Source organism: Juglans regia, chromosome 7 (assembly GCF_001411555.2).
Source record: "Juglans regia cultivar Chandler chromosome 7, Walnut 2.0, whole genome shotgun sequence".
NCBI lineage: Eukaryota > Viridiplantae > Streptophyta > Magnoliopsida > Fagales > Juglandaceae > Juglans > Juglans regia.
This window is the reverse complement of record NC_049907.1, coordinates 1210007-1231620: the sequence shown is the minus strand read 5'-3', so window position 1 is coordinate 1231620 and position 21614 is coordinate 1210007. Positions and strand designations below refer to the sequence as shown.

The following is a 21614-nucleotide window of genomic DNA, read 5'->3' as shown; positions in this document are numbered from 1 at the left end:
CCCCGTTAATCTTCATAATATTTCAGATGACATCGATGGCTCAGCTGAAGATCAGTATTAGAGTCTATGGAGAAGATTAGCATTGTTTTGTTGTTGGGTATCTCATGATATTAGTGTTGGTGTTGGAGGTTAATTATTTTTCTTAAGTTTGCTTCAATGGATTTAGACGGTTTATGGATACTTATGTTAATGTTATATTATTTCTAGTTGTTATTTGAGACATGAAGAAGAGTTGATTTTATTTGGGTTGTTGGATTGAATATTGGATAGATGAGTTTATTTGATTTATTTAATTGAAGTATATACGTTCGATTTGAGGTTTGGGAAATGGATAAATTCTTGAATTTGGAAGTACTCTAGCCTTGTTAGAGTTGATTATCAGGTTTTATGAGTTAACTCTCCGGACCCTCGGGGTCGGGGTGTTACAGATGGTATCAGAGACAGGTTAGAGATTCTGCATACTATAAACCTTGGAGGTTTAGATATCTGTGGGTTTAAGAAGAAACTTCAGATTTGAGGTGTAGAATTTTAAAGAATAAGAGATGATTATGTGGATATTTGAGGTTTAGATTTTACAGACTTTATGATTGAGTTTAGATTTCTAAAGACGAAAGAGAGTTTAGAGCGATGTCGAGTTTGCAATATTAGATGGTAGGAATGACTATATGTGCTGATTAATGATATGACTAAGAATGGGTAAAACCATGTGTGCAGTACCAGAAAAGTTTAAAGGTTTAATTGGAAATTATTATTTTTATTTAACTTGAATTTATTTGGTTTTGTTTGATTTTATTTTATTTGAATTGAAATTATATTATTATATTTATTAAGTTTATTTTGTTTTGTTCGTTTCGTTCGAAGCTGAAAAGCAGGTTAAGGATTAAGTTATGGCAGGATGATAGTACGACTGAGAACGCTTTTGTTATATTTAGCAGAGCAAACTTGAACTTTTATCAACTTGGTGTGCATTTATAATATCAAGGTTTGAAAGGAACGGCATAGTCTGGGTAATCTATTTGGGGAGTAAGATATTTGAGATTTTCGATTTCATGGATGTATGACACGAGGCTTTAGAATAGAACATTGTAAGTTCAACAAACTTTAAAGATAGACTTACGGAAATTTCACCAAAAGTTTAAGGTTTTGCAGATTTTCGAAAATGATTGTTATCGTTTAATGTTTAGATTTTGAAAGCTTTGGGAGTCAATTGTTTTATTATTGGATATAAGTTCATCGATCTTACAGATTTCGGAAATTGATTCTTATATAATTTAAGATCTTAGAATTGCAATTTGAAGGACTGATTTATAATGAGATTGAAATTTTTTAATTCTGCAAGCTTGGAGTGTTAGCTTGATTTATTTTGGAGACTGTTTAATCTGTGACCATTAATGGGGTTGATCGAAGTTGAGTTATTAATATAGGAAATTTTAAGGGAATTATTTCTTTGAGGATTGAAGGTATTGGTCCAGTTTGGATAATAATTGTTATTAATTCGAGGTTTTAGTGGTAGGTTTTGGGATTAGATCCATAGCAGATTTAAGGATAATAGTTGGTGCAGATCCAGGAATTAATTCTTGGTGAGTTTGATGAAAGTGTGTAATAGTTCATGGTTTTGGAGATAAAGAATTTTCTACCAAATGTGGTGAGAGTTTTTTTTGGTTAGTAGGCGTTGAGCTACCTCGTACTCAATGGTATTATGTTGTGTTATATTTAAGGATTCAAACTTTATGCTGATCTTAAGGAATTAGAGATTAAACTTTTGGTGGTGCGGAATTAGGATATAATTCTTGTTGATTTTGAGATAATAGGTCTGGATGATGGAAAGGTTTATTGATGGTTAACTTTGGAAGTGGCTAATAGGTTACCAACTTGTAGAATTCAATTAAGGTTTGTGAGTTTTAACATAGGAGTCGATTGAGGTTAGCGCAGATCGTGTTACGAAAATAGTAATAATCATTGGGATTCCTTGGATGTTGTGTAAAGGCTCTTGTGGAAAGATGAGATTTTGGATAGTATTGCCACCCTAAGAATACTGGACGTGTTGTGCCACTGGGGGACTAATACGAGTATGATGGAATTGCCTATGAAAATAGACTTGGGAGAACATTACTCATGCTTGTTGGGAGTTGTTGTTGGTATGGTCTTTTCGAGCGTGTTTTGAGTTGTATCTGGCATCCTGCTTTAGCGTGATGTTTGACCTTACAAATTTCGAGGACGAAATTTTTTTAAGGGGGGAAGGATGTAACACCCCGTATTTTAGTGTAATTTTTTTTACTGAAGGGATTTTTATTATTTATTCAAAAATTTATCCTTCTGTTTTAAAATTGGTTGGATTTTTTTAGTGAGTTTATTTCTATGAATTTAATTTGTTAAATTGGTGAAAATTATTTTATTGTGTGCTTTCTTGATATTTATTTATTGTTATGCATTTAAATTGCTTTTAATATTTAAATTAATCACTGGGTGATTTAATTATTTCAATTTGACTTTACCATTACGTTTAAATTATTTTATTTAACTTATGGTTTTAAAATCGTTTCCGTTGGATCATTTTCGTGACCCAAGTTATGAGGATTGGACCTCATTTCTTTTCCCCTCTTTTTCTTTCCTCTCATTTTCTTTTCCTTTTTTTTTTCTTTTCTCCTTTTTCCTTCGGTTTCTTTCTCTCCCGCGCGAGCCCGACCCTCTCTCTCTCCCCGTGCGACTTCGGCCTCCACCCAGCCCACCGCCGTCGAGCCGCCGTGGTCGACACCGCCCCCTCCTTTTGGTTCCCCTGCCGCCGGCGACCTCACCCTACCAACCTCACTTCCATCCGAGCCACCGTTAGCCTCCACGCACGGCTTGAAGCCGCGGCCTTCACCTCCTTCGCGCGCCGCCGTCGCGCCACCATTGGCCACCATCTTCCTACCACTTCATCCCTGACCTCTTGGCAACCTTTTGGACCCAACCCCAGCTCCGATCCGTCACCGGTGAAGCCCCACCAAGTCCATTTCCGATTTGTACGTTTTTGGCCTTAAACCACCATTTGCGCCGTCATCCACGGCAAACCACCACCACCATTGGCTTCACCGACCTCTCTAGGCCCTACCCTATCATTTTGGGGTCTTCGTTTGTCTCCGTTGAAAAGTGGGTATTTGTGACCCACGGCCACAGTGTATTTTACACTGTGGTGTTGCTCAGACGTCGCCTTTTTCAGTTTCGTGATCCTTCGAAAATCATTATATAGCAATGTAAGTATTTTTTTCAAAAAATTCTCGTGAATTTAATGTATTTTTGCACTAACACATTACACTGTATTTTAATTGCTGGTTGGTTTTGCCGGACTGAGTCCGAGGAGTAACGGGGTTGATTGGATTGGGTGATGGAGTTGTTAGTATGATTGGTTTAGACTATGAGATTTGTTGGCTGTTCGAGTTTAAATATTGGTGTTTTGTGTATGACGTGGGTTGTGGTAAATATTGGTGATTTTATGAAGTAATGATATACTTTGGGATTATGAGGATTTTTAAGTTTTGAGAAATTAAGATAGATTATTTTAGAAGCTTAGGCTTAAATATGGAAATCCGTAATTGGTTGAAAACTTACGGAAATTGTGTGATTATTTTTTTATAGGTGACGATTATTAGTCGACTCAACATTTTTTGAAGAAATTTCTGAAAAGCTAAGAAGTCCAGGTAAGCGGGGTTCATATACTAGTTTTGCATGAAAGAAATAAAATGAGGTTGACTTTGAAAATAAACGTGTTTGTTTTTGAAAAGAAATGAGCTGAAAACAACCTCAGATGTTTATTCTGCATATGCATAAATTCAATATAAGAGAAAGTATTTTTCTGTCATGACTGGTATAGACATGAGCTAGTTTTGTGTACTTTATTTCTGAACTATGGAAAAGAGCGAATATGAAAATCTGGAAGTTTTGTTATGAACAAATGAGGATATTTTTTTTATGTTTATCTCCAACATGTGAAATTATCTGAAGCTTTTCAGTGTTTTGTTTTGATATGATGTGTCATCTGAAAATCTTGGCATGAAGTTCTGATTCTGTATATGATTGTAATCGGATTTTCGATGAAATCCGTTCTGTTTCTGTTAAGGCCCAGCCACGGGTATAATGGTGGTTTATAACCCTACCACGGGGTGAAACATGGTATACGGCCCAGCCACGGGTATAATGGTGGTTTATAACCCTACCACGGGGGTGAAATATGGAAAATGGCCCAGCCACGGGTATAATGGTGGTTTATAACCCTACCACGGGGGTGAAACATGGTATACGGCCCAGCCACGGGTATAATGGTGGTTTATAACCCTACCACGGGGGTGAAACATGGAAAATGGCCCAGCCACGGGTATAATGGTGGTTTATAACCCTACCACGGGGGTGAAACATGGAATATAGTCCAGCCACGGGTATAATGGTGGTTTATAACCCTACCACGGGGGTTAAACATGGTATTGTCCCGATGTGATATTAAATGAAGATAAGATTATAATGTTTCAGTTTAGAAATGTCAACGGAAGTTCTTTTTGGAATAAATTCATTTTTCTGAAAATTTCGCTCTAATGTTTTTGTACAAGTTTTGTTTCTTCATTCTGAAAGTAAATGTTCTGTTTGGCTTATCAAATGTTATAAATGCTCATGTTTACATTCTAGTATATGCTCTCTGCTTACTGAGTTGTTGATAACTCACCCCGTTAATCTTCATAATATTTCAGATGACATCGATGGCTCAGCTGAAGATCAGTATTAGAGTCTATGGAGAAGATTAGCATTGTTTTGTTGTTGGGTATCTCATGATATTAGTGTTGGTGTTGGAGGTTAATTATTTTTCTTAAGTTTGCTTCAATGGATTTAGACGGTTTATGGATACTTATGTTAATGTTATATTATTTCTAGTTGTTATTTGAGACATGAAGAAGAGTTGATTTTATTTGGGTTGTTGGATTGAATATTGGATAGATGAGTTTATTTGATTTATTTAATTGAAGTATATACGTCAGATTTGAGGTTTGGGAAAATGGATAAATTCTTGAATTTGGAAGTACTCTAGCCTTGTTAGAGTTGATTATCAGGTTTTATGAGTTAACTCTCCGGACCCTCGGGGTCGGGGTGTTACAACAACAATTACACTTAGACACCATCGGGATCCCAGTCATTTTAATCTTGGCATCCACACTCAAGCAATTATTGGAGGCCTTCCACATCATTATAGAAATTTTTTTTGGGATATTATTGTGCCAAATCCAGTGAGCCCAATTAAGAGGAGGCGCATGAACCCTAATGCAGTCCCAAGCACTTTTAGTAGAAAAACTACCATCCTTCTCCTTCAACCAAACTAGCACGTCCTGCCCCTCCTTCCTTCTAGCCAAGAGTTGACACACCTCATTAGCTCTTTGTTGACCCACAAGTCTTTCCAGAAGAGGAATATCCCAGCCATTTTCAATACGACACTCTTTAATTTTAATCATAGGATCAATAACAGGATAATGGGCATATAGGGGACCACCCTCTACCCAATTATCATACCAGAAAGAAAGGTTACCCTCCCTAACAATCCATTTAGAGTTATGCATAATATCAGGGATACTATTGACAATAGACTTCCAAAACCGAGTGCCCTTATTATGCCCTAAAAGGGATAAATGATTCTCCTTGACATACTTGCCTTTGAAAAAATCTGCCCACAAGAGAGTAAAGAAAGGGTTAAAAGCGATATTGGTGCTATGGCATCTGGGGAAAATAATAATTGATACCCAATCTAGAAAACTATAAGAGTAACAATTGAACCGAGCGAGTGATGGAGGCAAATTGGGTTCAAGGATTTAGCATAAACAGATGCAGCCTCACTAACTCTGAGGTCGATCAAATATATTATATACAGGGACTCAAAAAATATCTGCAATTAATCATATGAACTCCCTATAAAGGTAAAATCAATCTTGTCAGTCTTCAGTTTTGCACAAAATCTTATCAGTGAAAAATGAAGATAAATTACTTCAATATTTCGAGTAGATGAGAATGAAAGTTTCGATTTTTCTCAAAACTTTCTTGTTTTCCAAAGAAGGTTCCACATTTTCAAGCAGATAAACACGACAGTAATCAGCCTTTTCCTCTAGGCCTCTCAGCTACAATTTGCACTCTGCCCATTGAAAGTAACCGAATTGAAGCATAAACATAAGTTTAATTGCACTAATATCAAACAAAGCAACACATCAAAATACAGTTGAAAAGCGCTGCGAAAAAAAAAAAACAGAATAAAAAAGACGGGACCAAACCCACAAAGCAGTGGATGAGGATTATCTGGCAGCATCAACCCCCAGCTGAGAGAACACTCCACTATCGGTTGTACTGGAACCATCGACCTCTCCTCCTATCAACAAATCATTATCCTCCCAATCAGGGATGCTATTAAGCAAAGGCAGCTCGACAAAAAAGGCATTTGTTGCTGTGTCCTCGTGCGGTTCTCTGTGCACAGCAGTTTGATGAAGCTGTAATGCATACTCCAAGTCCCATATCACATCAAGCATTGTAGGCCTGTTAGCTCCATCACCCTTCAAACACTTCTCAGCAGTTTCACCAAACTTTCTCAATGACTCAAGGTTAATGTCTCCCACTAACAATGGATCGATAATATTTTCAAGTTGTCCTTTCTTTTGCCAGAGTATCCCCCATTCAGCTAGGTTCATTTCCTCCCTCTTGGTTGAGTTAATAATAGCTGGTCTAGCACAAAGGACTTCAAGAAGTACTACACCAAAGGAGTAGACATCAGATTTCTCTGTGAACTGAAGGGATCTAAAATATTCAGGATCCATATAACCAAAGCTACCTTTTATCCCAACACTAAAATTGTCTGGATCATTGGGGCCTGATCTTGAAAGGCCAAAATCAGCAACTTTAGCCACAAAATTCTTATTCAGAAGAATGTTTGTTGACTTGACATCACGATGAATTATTCCCCCATGCGAACAGGTGTGAAGATAATGAAGACCTTTTGCTGAACCAATACAAATTTCAAGACGTTGCTTCATAGACAGTTTAGACCTTTTGGATGATCTATTAGACTTCTCATTCTGATCATAGAGATGATCTCTGAGTGTCCCCTTTTCCATGAATTCATACACCAGTATCATCTCGGACCTTTCTTCGCAGTATCCAATCAAGGAAACAAGATGGCGATGGCGAATTCTGGATAAGACCAAGACTTCTGTTTCGAATTCTGGAAGGCCCTGGCCATGTTTCGGATCACTTCGTTTCACCGCCACTGTCATTCCATTCTGAAGAGTCCCCTTATAGACTTTCCCAAACCCACCCTCACCTATCAATAGTTTGGGGTCAAAGTTATGAGTGGCATCTTGTATTTCAAGGAGAGGCATCTTTAACTTCAAGTTTAAACTACGAATTGAGGACGCATTCGCTCGTCCTTTACGAGAAGTAGTATCTTTTCCATGAAAAACTGGCCATGAACCCACACCATCATCACCTTGCTTTGCTTTCTTGTATTTTATACCCAAAAAGAACAGCACTATTACAATGAAGACAAAGGCCACACCACATACTGTACCAACTATAACAAAAACCCGACTCCTATTTTCATTACCAGGAACATCGACCAAACTGGACTTCTTCATAAACTCCATAATCTCCACCCCATTCAGATAGGCAGTTTTATTTTTAGAATCCTGCCTAGGCCCTACACTAATATCCATGTATCCCGAGTCATCTGATTCAACCACCAAATCGTAGTAAAGTGGAGCAGCCAACAGATTACTAATGTTATTTGTAGAGATCATGTGAGTGAAATTACCATAAAAATAGAGATTGAAGAACACATCACTAGCATTTTTACTGATAATATCGCAAAAGTGCAGCCGAACCAGATGCGTGGCCCTACTACTCACGTCAAAACGCCAAGTTATTTTCGAAGAATTTGATGACCCTTCGCTGCTATCTAAGTTCAATTCTCGACATGTCTTGTAGACAAGATCCGATGCCATATAATTAATTGGGCCATTAACATTATAGTTAAGTTTACCTTTATAACGAACACAGGTTTTCCCAGATTCTCCTGGGAGTAGATATTCATCATCCGGTATCCAATTCCTCCAGAGTGAGTCGTTATTCTGTGGACCTCCAACATCAACCCTGTGGATTGTAAGTAAAACCTGAGATCGTACACCATAGTATCTATGATTGCTCAGGCCACTGGGTGTAATTAGATCCAAGTCATCACTGAGTAATTCTTTATCAGGGACAAGAAAGACTTCAATGGCGCTTACGAAAGCAAAAGATTTTCTCCGAGGAATAAAGTGGATGCTGAATTTGGTTGCATTGATAGTGAGGAAGTATTCTTTAATCAAAGGTGAATTGCTATTGTCTTTAATTCGAAAGTTTGACAACAGCGAGAAATTAAAGGCTGAAACATCGAAGTGGGCATCGGCCAGATTAGTCCTCCCGGCGGAAAACGGAAAGAAATGGACACGAACATAATAAAAACCAAAATCAGTGATGTTAAAATCAAATGAAGATTGTTTTTTGAAAATTCTGGCAGTTTGATAAAGAGACGTATCTGTTGATGAGTCGGTGGTGACAATACTGATAGCAGAACTTGGTCCAAAAGAGAAGGAGCCAAAATTCAGGTCACCCACGAATTCTCGACCACCCAAAGGTATGTTGGATACTGATCCACAATTGATAAAGTGAGTAGAAGCTGATGAGAGAAGTAGAAAAGAAGAAAATTGGAGATTCAGGAGAGGGAAGAGAACCATGAGAAAATGAAGTTTTTCCATGGAAAAGGGGTAGGAATTGCTACCCTTTTCTTTTGATCCTCTTTGCAGTGGGAGACGGAAGTGAGACCTTAGCTGCATACGAGGAGGAAGAAACAATGGCTGACAATAATTAAATTTAGGACACGGGATTTAGAAGAAAGTTTATTGACGTCTGAGGGTATATGTTCCGTTAAGAAAAGCGTCTAGCATATAACGCCAAATGTGATGGCTCGCAGCTTGAGAAAAAATAAGATGTAAGAAATGTCTGCATCAACCTTTCGTGGGATTGGGGTCGGAGACATTTCAACGTAAGAAAAGTCTTCCTAGTTTTTTTCTCAGCTTTTGCATCCAGCAATCAAAAGGAAAAGGGTAGGAACTTGCGAATAGGACTTTTACAGAAATAGAAAAATGTCTTTCAGCGTGCAGAAGGGTATTTCTCACAAAACTTGAAGGATGGAAAGGAGCGTGGTTCCATGGTAAACCATCAAGTCACAACGTATGGTATCCTGTGTTCTTTCCTTAAGCCTTTTGAAACTGCCCTCAGCTTTCTTCTTGTACTGTTCTTTTCAAGGAAATTTGCCTACTCTTGGAGTTCAACACTTGCACGTCGCCCAAAAGCACTAAGACATGGTCTCTGTTCACATCCTAACATAAGATTTAGGCCTTATTTGAATGTTGAGAACTCTTCTTCTTTTTTTTTTTAAATATCACTTAAATATAAATATTTTTTAATTTAAAATTTTTAATTTTTTATCTAATCATTACATAATCGTTATAATTTTTTTAAACTTTTAAATAAAATATAAAAAATAATTCAATTTTTTCAAATTTTAAAATTAAAATATTATATCCTAAAAATATTTAACTTTTTCTCTCATTTTTCAAATTTTAATAAAATATTTTAACTAAAAATATTTTACTACTAATCACAAATTTCTCATTTTATTTTCAACATCCAAATAAGATCTTAATGAAATGTTTCAAATTTATCTAAACAGTATAATATTATATTTTCACTTCCAAATGATATTTATAATTATAAAATGTTTAAGTGTTGTGATTTTTTTAAAATAATTTATATATATAATTTATATAAAAAAAATTAATCTTTTAATAATACAACCAACAATTTAAAAATAATATGGCTGTATAAATGGCCATATGACTGCATGGAGCATACTCTGTGACACCTTGTGTCCCTGCACTTTGCTAGACCTCGATGCTCAAGACGCTCAAAGAGGAAGACTGATAAAAGTAGAACAGTTTTTCTAACTTTGACGGCTAGCTTGTTGACAGATTCTGTTGACTGCTCTGCAGTGAAGAATCAGTCAAAATTCAAGTCCCGCTGAAACTAACTATGTTAAGCTGGTTTGTCATTTTTGTCAAGAGCTTCAATTTATTTAAACAAATCTTTTCTGTGCAAGTATACCTGTAACGCTCCGTTTTTAGAGGTATAGTTAACTCATATAATTTAAAATCATCTCTTATAATGTATTTATCTCCGTGAAATATAAACTCATTTATTCAAAATCAAAAATAGATGTTCCTCCATCAAGATATCAAATAAATACATCAATGAAATAAATTAAAAACTCCACATACTCAAAAATATTCATGACTCAAAGTACTAAATGACATAAAATTATAAATCTATTAGATAAGACTCTCCAATAAATACTTGTACCCCTTTGGCACTTATTCCTCTATTATAACGTCTCGTTCTCGGAGGTCCTGATAGTTAGCTCTTGTAACCTAAAACCATCTCTCTTAATATGTTTATATACTCTAAATTCTCCATCAAAATACAAATCCATTTATTCAAACCAAATAAATATGTTCCTCCACCAGGACACAAAATAAATACTTCAATAAAGTAATTTAAAAAACTCCATAAAGATTTAAAAATATCCATGGCTCCAAATACCAAATAACATAAAATCATAAACCTACTAAAAAATAATTCTCCAATAAAAACTTGTACTCTCTGACACTTATTCATCTATGATTATTAAACCTTACTAACACTTACTACTCTTGACTTCCAGCTGAGGCATCAAAATTATCTGAAAAATATTGAGAAGATAAGAGGTAAGTTATCAACAACTCAGTAAGCAGAGAACATATACTAGTATGTAAATATGAGCATTTACATAATTCAGAATGTAGAATAAAATATTTACTTTCAGAATGCAAAACAAAAACATGTTATCAAAGACATCAGAGCGAAACTTTAAGAAAACAATCTTATTCAAAAATTCTTTGGCATATCAAAATCCGAGACCTCACATTTATCATATCGGAGCATCACAGCGGGACATATACCATGTTTAACCCTCGTGATAGGGTTATAAATCACAATTATAACCCGTGGAAGGGCCATATCCACTATTATCACCAATTGTTGGGCCGCATACCATGTTTAACCCTCGTGGCAGGGTTATAAACTACAATTATAACCCGTGGAAGGGCCGTATCTATTATTATCACCCGTGGTTGAGCCGTATCCACTATTATCACCCGTGGTTGGGTCGTATCCACTATTATTACCGGTGGTTAAACCGTATGCCACTATTATCACCCGTGATTGGGTTGTATACCATGTTTAACCCTCGTGGTAGAGTTATAAACCACAATTATAACCCATGGAAGGGTCGTATCCACTATTATAACCCGTGGTTGGGCCTTATCAGAACATAATAGAACCATCAAAATCAGATTTTAATCAGAATACAGAATCAGAATCTCATGCCAAGGTTTTCAGATGCCACATCATATCAAAAACCAAATACTGAACAGCTTCAGATAATTCCACATGTTCGAAATAAATAGAATCAAAACATTTTCATTTATTCACAGCTAAACTTTTAGATCTCATGCATCAGAACATCTTTATGTCATCAAAACAAAACTTTCAAAAAGAAAAATTCATATTCGCTCTTTTCCAAATCAGAAATAAAATGCACAAAAACTAACTCATGTCTACACCAATTATGACAAAAATACTCTTCTCTTTCTTACGGATCTCATGAGTAATGCAGAGTAATTAATTGAAGTTATTTTCACATTTATTTTCAAAATTTCTTAGCTTATAAGAATTTCTCCACATCAAAACTGAATGAAAATCAATTGTCACCTATAAAATTGTCATGTAACTCCCATAGGTTTCAATCGAACACGTATTTTTAATATTTAAACCTAAAATGCTAAATTGGGCTATTTTAAATTTCTCCCACTGAGGCATTAAATTCTAACTTATTTACCATTGAAGTGTAACTATAAAATCTAATACTAGATAATATAATTATAATAAAATCTATTAAGGAAAACAACCAAAAATTCTGAATAATAAACTTAATCAAATTTAAGTATTAACAATAAAATAAAATAAAAATATGCACTCAACATTTACTTCTGAAATTAAATTATAAAAAATTAATGTTTAACAACATAATTTAAATCCCTTAAATATTTACTATAAAATAAAGTTGATGGACTGTTTTGAAATAAACTGAGTGAACTTAAAAATATAAAATCCAATGCGTAAACAAAATAAACAAAACAACCCAAACCCAAACCCAAATGTAATAATAAGGGCATAAAGGTAATATCAGTTTCAAGTCCCCCTATTGTAAACTAGACTTCACTAAGCAAGAGGAGCCGTGCACGGATCCTTACCGCGAGGTTACATGTGGTGGTGGTCTAGGTGCATCTCTACCCATTACTTTCCATTCCCACCCATTACATATACCTGGAGTCATAACAATTGGTATCAAGTGCCGTCGATCCTATCCATTTCTACCCAAAACATTTTCTACCGAGAATACATCATTCAATATCCAACCTAGAAAACACCCACACAAACACCCACCACCATGGCCGAAAACACCAGATCCAAACACAAACATGAAGTCTTGCAGCATCAGTTGGAGACTCACCAAAATGAAATCCTGGAATTGAAAATAGATGTTAGTACATTGAAAGATGATGTCCAGGAAATTAAGGATATGTTCGTACCCTTTTTGCACAACCACACAATCCACCCCCTCCCCCAATCAACCCAAAAATGCCTCTGGAAGTTGAAAATCCAGATCCACGAAAGTTCAACCTCAGGGGAGTCAAACTTGATTTTCCTAATTTTCAATGAGTTAATCCAGCTGCGTGGCTTTTTAAAGCCAACCATTACTTCGAATTTCACCAAACGCCACTAGCACAGAGGCTGTTGATGGCCTTTTACCACATGGAAGGCGATGTCCTCGTACGGTTCCAAAATGCTGCAGAGGGAGGGTTCTGCCGTGATTGGGACACTTTTTGCAGATCGTTGCTCCTTCGTTTCGGGCCGACAGCATATGACGATCTCATGGAGGCATTAACAAGACTCAAAGTCAAACAGACCAGCTCAGTGGCTGGATATATGGCAGAGTTTGAGGGCTTCATTTTGGCGAATAAAGCTCTTTCACCAAAATGAAGCTTGAACATAAGAGACCTCGTTAGTCTAAATATAAGATACCTCGTTCAAACTAGTAAACAAAGAAAATAAATTTAAATTGTTTAATTAGTTATATAATTTTATGATTGTTTTGTATATTATATTTTGTAACTAATCTTTTTAATTTTATTATTTAAATTTCAGGTTGAAATGTCTGCTAGGGGAAGGTCAAAGCATGCCAGACCAAGAGAACAAGGTTCTTCTAGTAGTACGGTCAATACATTCTTAGGTCGTAAAATTTTATTAAAGCGTCAAGTAAAGATCGACAATTTTTAGGATCTTCATTTTTAGGGCCGCTTCTTGACATTGGTGTTCGTGAAGCGCGATTGGTCACCGATTATGGACCACAGGGACAAGGCGTTCCAGTTCGTGACATATATTGATCTCGTCGTCGACTTTTATAGAAGGCTTGGTGCCTTCAGTCTGGATGCTAATAGTAAATATATTATCAGCATACAAGGTATTTCATTCCCGTTCTCGGCAGACATACTTGTCGATTTTATCAACATCGCATGTTTGGAGACTACATATCCAAACATGGTGTCCAGGGAGTCTACAGCTGATGAGGAGACAGTTGAGGACAAGGGCACTAATCCTGATGGACTGGATGGCATCTCGGATGCTGAGGTGAGGTAGTTAGTTGTTGGTCCAGATGCTCCTCTTTATAATGGGATGAAGAGCATCAAACGAGTTCATTTATCAGGTTTTTTCAAGTTATGAACTTAATCATCTCCCATAACATTGACCCTCAGCAGCACAAGACGGAGGTTGGCATGGATAGGGCGAGATTTATGATACATGTCACATGTATGATGCCTATCGACCTAGTGGGTTATATGTTCACAGGATGCGATCAGAGGTTTCATACGTTATGACAGATATTTTGTCGTTCAACCTCATGATCACATGATTTCTATTGTCAGTTGGGGTCTTACCTAATGTTGATGAGCGTATTCGAGAGCCGATTGGACCGATCAACGCCTCCACCCTGTCACAGAGCACGGGGCACTCGAGACTTCGTCTTCGTGCTCCTACTTCAGAGCCGGTCGATACTCAAACCATAGATAAACACCCAACTAATCGTGGGGTATCGGCCGATGAGACATCCATCCAGGCCAAGGCATCACGCACTCTTACTGCTAATCAGATTGCTGATATAGTGCGTACAGAGATCCATATTGCCTTCTCTGGCTTATGTACAGAGATCACGGGTGCCATTGATCATATGTCTCGGACTCAGGAGACAATCTCTACTCGATTGACACAGATAGAGACAAAAATAGATGCAATTGGGAATGTCCTCAAAGAGTTGGGGACATAGTATTTTATATATTTTGTTTGTATTTTGTTTTATTTTTGGTATGGACAATATTTGATATTTTGTAAGTTTAATTAATTATGCATTATATCTTTTTTTTATAAATTAATTGTTTATTACTATTATTATTTCGTTAATTGATTAAATGTTTTATTAAATTAGTGTCATCGTTCGAGCACATTATTACCGTTCGAACATTATTTAATCATTCGAAAATTAGTGATCTACATGTTCGAACGCTTAACCAGCCAATTTTTTTACCAACCGCAAATAATTATTTTATAAGTGACAAAATTTATCGTCCTTAAGTATACTGTTCTAACGTGTTCAAAAGGAATGCATGTTTCAATATTTTTTTCGAACGAAATTAAAATTTTGTCCTTAGATCTAACGTTTTGGGACAATTTTCATTTTGTTTTAAAGAAAAATCATCCCAATAGCTCAAAATTGTTGTAGTGGCACAAGGAATGAGGCACGTAATGCAAGGCCAGAAAAATATACATTGTAAGTAGGCTTAGTTTGGGTATTGAGAAAGAGATTTTCTCATAATATTTGTGAGAATACCTCATTATTATTTATTATTTTATTATTATTTTTCACTTATTTTCACTAATATTAATTATTATTCAATATTCTATCATTACTTTTTTATTACTATTCATAGAATATCTAAAAGTACCTCACTACCCAAACACAACCTAAAATCTTTAACGCTTTCAAGATTGCAAACTTAGAAGATTCCTGTAGCTGGGATTTTTAAATAGATTAAGGCCGAGATCCAATCATAAGTAAAAAAAAAAAAAATGTTCAAGTGGAAGTTCTTTTCAGGGTACGTACTGAGCTAAAGAGCAAGGCATAATTGAATTGAAAATTGAATGGGAGAGAAGTGTGGATCGAAAGAATCTTATATATAGGAGTAGTAGTGAAGCATGGATTTCCATTGATGTTTGGTGATAGTTATTACTTCCTCACTCTAAATGGGACTCACGTGTAACTGAGGATTGGAATCTTCAAAGTTGATGACCACCCAAAAGCAACATATAAAGGGATTACATGAATCTCGAATCACGTTTACGCAAATCAATATGGTAAAAAGATCAATGCTAAAGACGGGATAAAGTTGATGTCGAGCAGTAATCTCCACTAATCGTGCAATATTCGTAAGTTGCATGGAACTAGGGCTGTAATTGAGCCGAGACGAGCCGGTCTTTAGCTTGCCGAGCTCGGCTCGACTCAAAATATTCGAGCTCAAGTTCGAGCCCGAGCTCGAATTTTTTTTTTTTATTCTTTGTTTGAGCTCGACTCGATAAACTAAACTCTCAACTCGAGCTCGAGCTCGTCCCATAAACGAGTTCGAGTCGAGTCGAGTCGAGCCGAGCTGAGCTCGAGCTCGAATTGTTTATTCTTTTATTTTTTGAATAAATTTTAATAATTAATAAATTAAATAAAAAAAATAAAAGATTTAATATTGAATTTATATAAGTAACAAGTAAAATCTCTATTGAATTATAAAATTTTAAAAAGTTTATAAATAATTAATATCTAACTAGTTGATATTTATCCAAAATAACAATCTATTATATGCCTACATATATTATTAATACATACACTTAATATGATAGAATATATCTATTTTATATATGGTTCCTACATACTAGTATATGAAATAATTAAATTTTATCAACTAATTATTATACAAATTATAAAATATACATAGCTGTATATATTTATTAATATATAAATGAGTTTTAATCGAATCGAGCTAATGAGTCGACTCAAGTATAAACGAGTGGGCCTTAACGAGCCTTAGTCGAGTCGAGTCGAGTTTTGTTGGGTATGTGTCATTTACAAGTCGAGCAGATATCTACTTTCACGAACGAGCTTTCTTTTCACTAATCAAGTTCAATTCAAGTTTAACCGAGTGGGCCATCGAACAGACTGGTTTATTTACAGTCGTACGCGAAACACAACTTTCATCATATCATCCATGCATTTAAAACAATACAAAACTATAGAAACTCTTATTCCGTAGTACTCTTAATATTCTTCATAGTTATAATAGCAGTTTCTGTGTTTTCATTAAAGAATGAAAGAAGACGAAGAGTTTTCTACTTTTAAAATTTTATGAACTTTAAAATTATGATCATTTATGAAAAGGCTGAATGGCATGGCTTAATCTATATGAGCAAAATTGTTGATCCATAAATTATACCTAGAGAAAAGAAAATGAGAAAACATGTTAATTTGGAAATCAGTTATATAAAGATGGCTTATAAATATCCAAGGCAAGACTCATATATATATATATATATATATATGTAAGATAGGGGCACCCACAGTGGGCACCTCTTCCTCTTCTCTTGGGAGTCATTAAGTAGCTCTTAATCCACTTCATGAGATTTGATGGCTAGCCCTTAATGGCTAACAAGGGATTATGCTTAAATGGGCTACTATTACCTCCCCCTTTGGATGACACACTGGCATCATAAAGAAGTTTTCTCTCTTAAATGGTTCTCTATAGTCCTAGCATCTAGACTGTAGAATATGTGGGTGTTGTTCTGGTATATTGCTACGTAGCAAACTCCACAATCGCCAGGAGGATTTTGGATGAACAACAATGACAACGGAGAATCTGTAGAACAACTACACTAAAACCAAGATATTTCCAATGAGGTAATATCGTTTCCGCTGTATACTTTGATCTAATATTTCAAACAATATATATACACTAAAACCAAGATTTTGGACTAATTTTTCTGTAAATTTGATTGTCAAAAAGTTTCAAATGAGAGTAAGAAGTCCTAGTATCCATCCTATATATAATTATATAATCATCATAGTGTAGTGGTAATTTCTCCTCCTTTAGAAAACCGCAACCTTCAAGGTCGTGCCCAAACAATACCAGAAACATTTGTTAGATATTTATGCTTAGAATAAATAAATAAATATATCCAAAGTGATTGAAAATTAACTTGTATCATGCTAGGTTTGATTTTAACGGTTGTTGGGGTATATGAAATCATGAACAACAACGTGCTCTCTAATTTCCCCGTCAATAATTGATTTCAAATGGTGGGCCACACCATTATTGCTGAAATATTGGACGAGTTCCAGCTTTATGCAAAAAACAGAAGAAAAAGAAAATGTAAGAATAGCAAATCTCTAAAAATAATCTCCAGCTGTCCTCAACAATCTTCTCCAAGGTATCCTAATTTTATTACTTACCCTTGCACGTGGTAAAGGAATACCCTCATTTATGTCGGTCTTTTCTCTCATATCTTTCAATAAATTTGTAGGTAGAGATATAAAGAAAAATGTTGAATACTGTTCCTCCACATCAATACGCTTAGAGGGGGATATCAAGAATGAAACCTACTCAAGTGATCAAGGGTCTCGCTGGCTAGTTCTGATTTTTTTTACATTTTTTTTTTTTTTTTTTGGATCAGAATTTCAACCAGAGTTTATCCGGTTTTACTTGAATTCGAAGAGGCCAACAAGATGTTCACAATATAAAATAGTGGTATCGATACAGAATTTAAGCATGCACAAAAAGCCTTTTTCAAATTTCATGGCCAAAAAGATGTTCAAGTCATGCGAGGCACACTGCATTTGACAATACTATTAATTAAAGTTTTTTTTTTTTATTAAATTCCTGAATTTTTTAAAAAGATTATTAAATATTGCTATGAATTCAGGTGCAAATGCAAACCTGACAGTACTTACCCAAACGAGTTAACTGACTTCACTAACCGCTATATCAGAACTATCGTCCCCTCCTCTAATGGTTGCATCATCATCTTCATGAACAGGAAAGTTCAACACAACAGGAAACTGCAACTCCAATGAAGTTATGGTAGTCGTTGTGCTGTCCTCAAATGGCTCTATGGGCATCCCAGCTTCTTGAAGCCACAGTGCATAATTTAAGTAATATTACACATCTTGCATATTCAGTCTCTCAATACTAAATGCCTTCAAACACTTTTCTGCAGTATCACCAAATATTCTCAATGAACTTGGTTTGATGTTACCAACAAGCACCGCATCAATAATCTTCTCGAGTTGGCCTTTCTTTTGCCATAGCATCCTCCATTCTACTAAGTTCACCTCATCTAGCTAAGATGACTGTATGATAGCTGGTCTAGCACAGAGAACGTCAAGAAGTACAACTCCAAAGGAGTATGCATCAGATTTCTCTGTCAATTGTAAGGTTGTAAGGTATTCTGCATCAAGATAACCAAAGCTACCCTTTACACCCATGGTGAAGTTGTCCATATCGAGAAGGCCGGATTTTGAAAGCCCGAAGTCAGCAACTTTAGCCACAGAACGTTCATCAAGAAGAATATTTGTTGACTTAACGTCACGGTGAATGATTCCTCCAGCCTGACCAGTGTGTAGATTAGGAGTGTAAATTCAAATCGAAAAATCGGAAAATCGGACCGGACCGGTTTTACCAGTTTTGAACCGGTCCGGTCCGGAACCGGTTTTTAAAACGTAAAAACCGGCCGGTTCCGATCCGGTTCCGGTTCCGGAATTTTTTGGACCGGACCGGACCGGTTGATTAAAAAAAATAAAAAATAATATTTTTATATATAAGTTTTATACAAAATATTTTTTATATATTAAATATTAATATATATAAGTTTTATATATAATGTATAATTATAAATTTTTATGTGAAATTTTATATATAACATATATATTCATATATGAAATAATTTCTTATTATAATTTATAAATTATTACATAAAATGTTAATACTAAATCACTAAAAGTTTATAACTAATACCAATATATAACTTATAACTATACCAATAGTCTAATATTAATACTATTATATAGTCTAATATATTAATAAAAGTATAAAACACTTTTTTTTAAATCAAATTTTTTTTTTATAAACAAATTTTTAATGACAAATTGCGAAATTTACATTTTAAAAAAATCGGAAAACCGGACTAGAAACCGGTAAAACCGGAAGTACCGGTTTAGGAGGGTAACCGGTGCGTAATCGGTTTTGAAAAATACAAAACCGGTACATACCGGTTCGGTCCTAGATTTTATCCAAAACCGGACCGGACCGGACCGGTTACACCCCTAGTGTAGATAATGTAGGCCATTTGCTGCACCGATGCAGATTTCTAGTCTTTGCTCTCAATATAATTCAGACACTGAAGTTGATATCTCATAATTGTCATATGAATGATAAAAGTGATCTCTCAGAATCCCCTTTTCCATGAACTCGTAAACCAGTGTCATCTCACGCCGTTCCTCACAATATCCAATCAGAGAAACAAGATGGCGGTAACGAATCTGAGACAACACCATGATCTCCGTTTGGAATTCGTTCAGACCCTGCCCATGTCGTGGATCACTTCGTTTCATAGCCACTTTCCTGCCATCTTTAAGTGTTTCTTTGTAGACTTTCCCGAATCCACCCTCACCCATCAATAGCTTTTCATTAAAGTTCTTCGTTGCACGTTGTATTTCAGAAAAAGGTACACTTAATCTAAGGTTTAGACTAGGAGCAAGGGAAGCATTAGGAACTCTTTGAGTCAACCTATTATTGGAACTAAACCCTCCAAAAAGAAGCACTCTCAAAATGGGGTCGATTTTCTATATTTTAAAGCCAAAGCCACAATCATTATTAAAATGAAAAATGCCCCAATGTGGACCAATTACAACAGGGGAGAGTTTCCTCTTCTCTACTTCACTCCCCCAATGTGGAATGAACTTATCTGATTCCTTCACGACCTCCATAATCTCTAGCCCACTCAAAAAGGCATCAGGAACCGTGGAGTTCTTCACTGGTCCGATACTAACATTCATAGATCCCGAACCATCCGAATCAACCACAAAATCCACATAAAATGGAACTCCACCGGGTTGATCTCCAGTTAGATTGTAAGGATTGATCTCCCGACTAAAATTGCTAATGATATAAAGATTGAACCACAAGATATTAGGTGTTGTACTTATTATATCAGAGAAATGGGCCCGAAGAAAGTATTTAGATTTCTTATTGATAGGAAAACTCCAAGTTACCTTTGGGGAATTAGTATCTGCTATAATATTCAACTTTTTTGCCGTATTACAAACAAAAGCTGGGGAGATAAATCGATCTATGCTCTGTCTTGGTTTGTAATCATCTTTGAAAACATTCGTTGCATCTTTTTGGTTAGGTAAGTAATCATCATCTCGATCCCAATTCGTCCAAAACTCATCGTGGTTGGACGCGGTAGAAGTCCCAACGTCGATCCTATGGACTTTATGCAGAACTTTGGAGCTCAAACCACTGTAGTTACTCTTAGCTCCTTGAGAAGTAATGTAAGGGGCCTTATCAGGGATGAAGCTCTCGGGTCCAAGAAAGACTTCTATGGCATTCACGAAAGCCAAAGATGTCTCGTATGAAGTGGATTTCAAATTGACCACTTGGGATGGTGAGCAAGAATTCCTCAATCTTTGGAGAACTAGTAACGTTTCGAAAGCTATAGTTCGTCAAAAATGAAAATCGAGAAAGCGAAATATTGAACCAAGCAACAGACAGATCAGTATGTGACATGAAAACAAAACAAATGGAGGCGTACAATGTATGTGCCATCCTGGTTGATGTCAAACTTATACGAAGACGGGAGTTTGAAAATTCTTGCCGTTTGATAGAGATCAGGTGAAATGCTTGCTGATGAGTTGCTGTTTTTTACTGTTTCTCCCTTTCTGACTAAGAAACCCCGGTCGCCAACGAAGACTCGTGTATCGTTGACGGTGATGTTAGAGTGTGCTCCACAGTTGATGAAGTAATCATCAGGAGGAGAGTAAGCTGAAGAGAGCAAAAGTGAGGTGATATGGAGAGGTAAGAGAAGACAGAGTCGGAAAAGAAGCTTATGGGAGGAAAGAACTTTCATGGATTTTCTGGTAAGGATTGCTGCTTTTCCAGTGGTTATGGGTATCTGAGAATGGAATAAGGGTGGTGACAATCATGAAATTCATGGAAATCTTAAAGAAAGACCATGACTTGGACATTAATTATTCCACCTATTTCATAAAG

General features: G+C 35.9%; 1 protein-coding gene and 1 pseudogene across 1 annotated transcript; both read right to left on the bottom strand.

The window, feature by feature from the left end:
• Positions 1–6090: 6090 nt before the first annotated feature.
• On the bottom strand, positions 6091–8880 carry LOC109013890 (probable receptor-like protein kinase At5g24010). The gene has a single exon (XM_018996135.2). The coding sequence runs from the start codon at positions 8865–8867 to the stop codon at positions 6300–6302; it is 2568 nt and encodes an 855-aa protein (XP_018851680.1). The 5' UTR covers positions 8868–8880; the 3' UTR covers positions 6091–6299.
• Positions 8881–17566: 8686 nt separating this feature from the next.
• Positions 17567–21550, bottom strand: LOC109013894 (annotated as a pseudogene).
• Positions 21551–21614: the final 64 nt, after the last annotated feature.